Below are 5,614 nucleotides of genomic sequence, written 5' to 3' on the forward strand. Positions count from 1 at the left end.
CGTGTCCAATGAAGGAGACGACATTGGCATGGGTGCCAGTCGTCGAATTTAGTTCGGTTTCAATTTCACTTGCCTCAACAGGTCTTCGCAAGTGATGCATATAGGGTGGTGTGTAGGTGTAAGCATAGCTGTGTGGAATTTTATTGTCTGAGTTTAAAAAAAAAAAAATTTTAATAAAAATTGTTACAATGGTCAATAGCATAATTCAAAACATACTACAAGGGTGCAATCTAAGTATTAGCTGTAACTGTGTATACACTGTTGTGTAAAAGGGCTAGGGACATGTTAAAATGGAGCCACTACAAAATATGGCATGTTAAAATGAGATCACTAGAGAAATAAATTAAGTAAACTAAGAGATAATAGTGTAATGTGTAACAGTGTAAAGAACAACAACATGCTCTATAAAAAATATAACAGCACATTTCTGTACTGTTAACTGTGGGATTAAAGTGAAGAACTACTAACCCAAAGACATGTACTCAATTAAAACTCCTTTTCACAGGCACTGCATGTATCCTTAAGCAAGACACTTTACTTACCTTAATCTACCTAGCCATTAAAGAAAATAGATAGATAAAAAAAAAAGAATTATAAAATGGATGCTACTTAAAATTCATAGTGGAGCAGTTGGTAATTGAAAGATAGGAGGATGTTCATCTGTAAATTATAAATGTAAATTAGCAGCACCATCCAACCCATACTTTTTATAAAAAAAAGGTAAAGACTTACATAAAATATTGTGGGCTACAAACTTCTTAAGAAAGTCGATTCCTCTAAAGCAACAATTTTCATCGCAAACTCCATTTTTGATTTAAAAAACATAAAAACTGTGCTCTGCCATGAATAAAGTTAGTATATAGCTTGTGTGTATATAAGTGTGTATGTAGCCTGTATGTGTGTGTGTGTACATGTGTGTGTATATATATATATATATCATCATTATCATCATCGTTTAACGTCTGCTTTCCATGCTAGCATGGGTTGGACGATTTGAATGAGGACTGGTGAAACTGGATGGCAACACCAGCCTCCAATCTGATTTGGCAGAGTTTCTACAGCTGGATGCCCTTCCTAACGCCAACCACTCAGAGAGTGCATATATATATATATGCCAGTTCTTGTGTCCAGTTTCTCTGAGGAACAATTGAACCATTATGAGATGTACAGGAGAGCAGCTTTCCCCAAAGCTGCCATCAAAAGATTAATGCAGTCCATCACAGGATCCTCTATTTCACAGAATGTTGTCATAGCAATGTCCGGCATAGCTAAAGTTTTTGTTGGAGAAGTTGTTGAAGAATGTCTGTGGAATGCCAAGATTTTTTTGTTTATATGTTCCCTCTATACCACTCTGTCCTTTATGTTGGAATCTCAACTCCTTCCACTTCGTCTATGTCAACCTTAGAGTGATGGTCCTTACTCTAACAAACATTTACTGTATTTCCCGGCATATAATTCCAAATAATATATTCAGTGTAAACATGTTGTGTAAACCTTCAAACATATGTATTTTATGATGATGATGATCATCATCATTTCCCATGCTGGCATAGGTTGGACGGTTTGGTAGTAGCTGGGAAACCAGAAGGCTGCACCAGACCCCAGTTGTCTGTTTCAGCAAGGTTTCTACAGCTGGATACCCTTCTTAATGCCAACCACTTTACAGAGTGTACTCGGTGCTTTTTATGTGGCACCAGCACCTTAATTCACCAAAACAGTCTGTGTCATTCTCAAGACAGGTTGAATAAAGTTGGATTTGGGTTAATCACCTGTAAACTTGTCAGTACAATTACCTGAAGACAATAAGAGAAAATTTATGAGGATGCTGGATGTGATCAAATTAGCTGCCACACCTTTTTTAAATTACACCATATAAGTTTTAAAAAAGTGAAGGACACATTGAATGATGTAGTCCTAGGCATGCTATGTCTGAAAGAACAAGATATATTGTATAATTGTTTGTTTTGGGGGAATATCTGAATGTGGCGTGTTTCTGGTTACCATGGGACACCGCGGCTCTGCATGTTTGAAGAAGGGATTAAAAAGCTGAGCAACAGGAAAGGCATCCAGCTATGAAACACTGCCTCGGACAACCCATCCATCTGAAGCTAGCATGGCAAAACGAACATAAACCAACGACAATGATGATGACATGACCCGAGTTCTGTTTAAATGTTATATGCCATTTTTGTATTGCAAGGGACATTTTATTCTGTTATATTTCGAGATGAATATTAATTTTTTTAAATAGTTGTAAAAAATTATCTTTTGTTTTATACACAGGAGACTGAAGTTTAATCATCCTTTTGTCGAGGGTCTAAATGAGGTGAAAGTTATTTTGGGGTACAGGGATTTTGTGGGGTCGAAGGGCTGCACTAAACCTTTCTGGTTGAGACCAGGGCCTTATTTATGAGCTGCATTAAAAGCTTCCATTCAAATCTTTCTCATGATCTTTCACCTCTCTCTCTTTCTGAGGTTTGGTGCAAGCATGACTATATTCCTTAGAAATTTACTTTGTAACCATGTGATTCCAGGTTCAGTCCCACTGTTTGGGATCTGTAGAAGATCAGACATAACTGTGGTCAAGAAGGCTGTTTTGTAGCCACGTGCTTTTGTTCCCACTGTGCAACACTTTAGGCAAGTGTTGTCCACTATGGTCCTGAGCATGCCTTGTGAAGGAATTTGGTAAACAGAAATTGTACAAAGCCTGTCGTGTGTGTGTACATGCACACACACTTACATGTGAGTGTGTGTGCACAAGTACAGTCATGGCCAAAAGTTTAGAACATTTTTTTAATAATAAAAATTGTTATGCCCAAGTAAAATTCAACTCAAATATATACAACGCAGAGATAGATTTACCTAATAACTGATCCGATGGTTCAATTCTAATTTTCCAATTTTTTTTGTTCCAAACTTTTAGTCAAGAAATCATATATTGCAAATTAAATATGATTTGGGGCATTTGATATAAAAATTCTATTTTTCAAACCTCTGTTCCAAACTTTTGGCCGCAACTGTATATATCTGTGTGAAAATTTAGATTTTTTACTGGAGTGAGCTATGGATAGTGACGCTTGTTGTCATTTCCCTGTCAACAAATCATTCACTGGCTCTGTTTTTTCAAAGGAAAGTGGAAAGGAATTTCCCTCACTCATGCAACAGGAAAGGGTTAGCAACAGTACAGGCATTTAGCTGTAAACCAATGTCTCAGTAATGTATTCATCTAACTCATGCTGTCATATAAAAACAGATGTAAAGCAAACATGAGTATATATATATATATACACACACACAAATATATGATGATGATATGCATGTATACATACATATATATATATATATGTTTGAGCGAGATCGTTGCCATTGTTAGTACTGCTTGACTGGCCTTTGTGCTGGTGGCACGTAAAAAGCACCCACTACACTCTTGGAGTGGTTGGCATTAGGAAGGGCATCCAGCTGTAGAAATTTTGCCAGATCAGATTGAGCCTGGTGCAGCCTCTGGCTCACCAGTCCTCAGTCAAACCGTCCAACCCATGCCAGCCTGGAAAGTGAACATTAAATGATGATGATGATGATGAAATAAATATTAAAAATTTATGTGTGTAAATTAATAGATTTTAAAAAATCTCTGGATGGAAGCATAAAAACATTAAAACGTGTGTATAGGTAAAAAAATCTTGGAGAAAGCTTTCCTCCAATATATTTTACCTATACATGCATGTTTTAACGTTTTTATGCTTCTACCCAGAGGTTTTTTAAAATCTATTAATTTACACATATTTTTAATATATTTAGTTATTTATATATTTTTTCAAAAATGTCTGTGTATTTATATATTTTTATTCTATCATGTGCATTTGTCCTTTAAATCCATCTCTAATCAGAGTCATGTTTGCAGACTGAATTACATATATACCTAATAAACAGACTTGCAGTGAAAGCTTATAGCAAGACCAAAAAATGTTTCTTATACATATAAATATGAATCATAATCTATGTTGTACTGGTACTCAAATTTTTAATGACTAATTGTTCCAGTTTGCCGAACTTCAATCTTTTACTAGTTTCAATCCTTAGACTGTGACAGGACACTGTCTTGAAAAGGTAAATCAACCACAGTACCCTTTTTTTTTTGTTCCTGCTAAGCCTGGTGCTTATTTTGTCAGTCTTTTTGCTGAACTACTGGCAGTTGTGAAGCAATGGAATAAACAATAACACACATGTGAGTGAGTGAGTACATGAATAAATACATACACACACACAACACACTTCTTTCAGTTTCTGTTTACCAAATCCACTCATAAGGTTCTGGTCAGACTATGGCTATAGCAGACAACACTTGTCCAAGGTACCATGCAGTGGGACTGAACACAGAACCGTGTGGTTGGGAAGCAAACTTCTTACCACACAGCTACACCTGACATAAAATTTTGTGGCTGGAAGATCATCCAGATGTAAACACAACTTCTTCAATAGAGACCTTGTTCATTGATTCAGAAATGGAGAACTAGAAAAGTTCATATAAAAGAGTAAGTGAAACAAATGTTTTTAAAATGAATATTGAACGTACTTACTTCCATCATAGTTGAATGTACTCCAATCATGAAAGGCATGGGAGCACTGTGGAGAAAAGAGAAAGATCACAGTTAAGAAAAAAATTATAGGAACTGACAATGGATTTTGTAACAAAATGTTACTAGATGCAATACATCTCAAACTGATTGTAGCAGTACATGTCAAATAGTGTGTGTGTGTGTGTGTGAGCATACGTCAGTGGGGTGAGGCATATGCATGCAAATATGCATACATGTGCACATATGTGTATATGTATGCATTTATAAAATCAAATTGTCAGAATATCTGATCAAGAGTGTTCAGTCAACCAATTAAACAACCAAGTACATTGAATTAGTATCTAAGTGGCTGAGTATTCCACAGACACATGCACTCTTAATCCAATTCTCAAGTAAGATCAATCTGACAAAGTATAATCATGCTGGACTTTTAACACTCTGACTCCCAAGTCCTTTCTGTGCCTTATAAAGAATATAAATTGCACTATCACTGGTGATTCCTGTGGTAGGCAAAGTGCTAAATTACAAGTACGATCTATCTCATTGGCTTCTACACAACTTCCACTTAACCAATTTCACTCTCAAGACCTGAGACAACCTGAAGCTATAGAAAATGATACTTGCCCAAAATAGCATACAACAGCATTGAAGCCAAAACCTCATGATTGTTGAAGCAAACCTCTTAATCATTTGACCATACTGCATCTACAGGTTTATACAAGGGGGCTTCAGTGACACACACACACACACACACAAAAACATATGTACGTACTCCTATTGCATACATGCTCATGTGCTTGTGAGAGAGAGAGAAGGTATGTTTTTTACTTTTGCTTGTTGTTATACATAGCAGACCGTTACATAAACATACATGCAAACAACAAGCAAAAACAGAAAACATACCTTCTCTCTCTCTCTTTTTTTCTCTGTCAATCACTCACATTCATTCACTACAAAAAGCAAATAAAAACATTTCAGTTATCTCTCTCTCTCAATCATGCACACACAAGCATCATTGCTGTCTCTGTCTCGCACAG

General features: G+C 36.1%; 1 protein-coding gene across 1 annotated transcript in view; it reads right to left on the reverse strand.

Annotated features, from left to right (window-relative positions):
- The window catches only part of LOC106881781 (DENN domain-containing protein 1A), a 109,919-nt gene that overhangs the window by 45,888 nt on the left and 58,417 nt on the right, over positions 1–5,614 (reverse strand). The window contains exon 12 of the mRNA XM_052975831.1: positions 4,578–4,623. Within this exon, the coding sequence (XP_052831791.1) occupies positions 4,578–4,623 (46 nt within the window). The remainder of the gene's footprint in view (positions 1–4,577; positions 4,624–5,614) is intronic.

Source organism: Octopus bimaculoides, chromosome 22 (assembly GCF_001194135.2).
Source record: "Octopus bimaculoides isolate UCB-OBI-ISO-001 chromosome 22, ASM119413v2, whole genome shotgun sequence".
Lineage (NCBI taxonomy): Eukaryota > Metazoa > Mollusca > Cephalopoda > Octopoda > Octopodidae > Octopus > Octopus bimaculoides.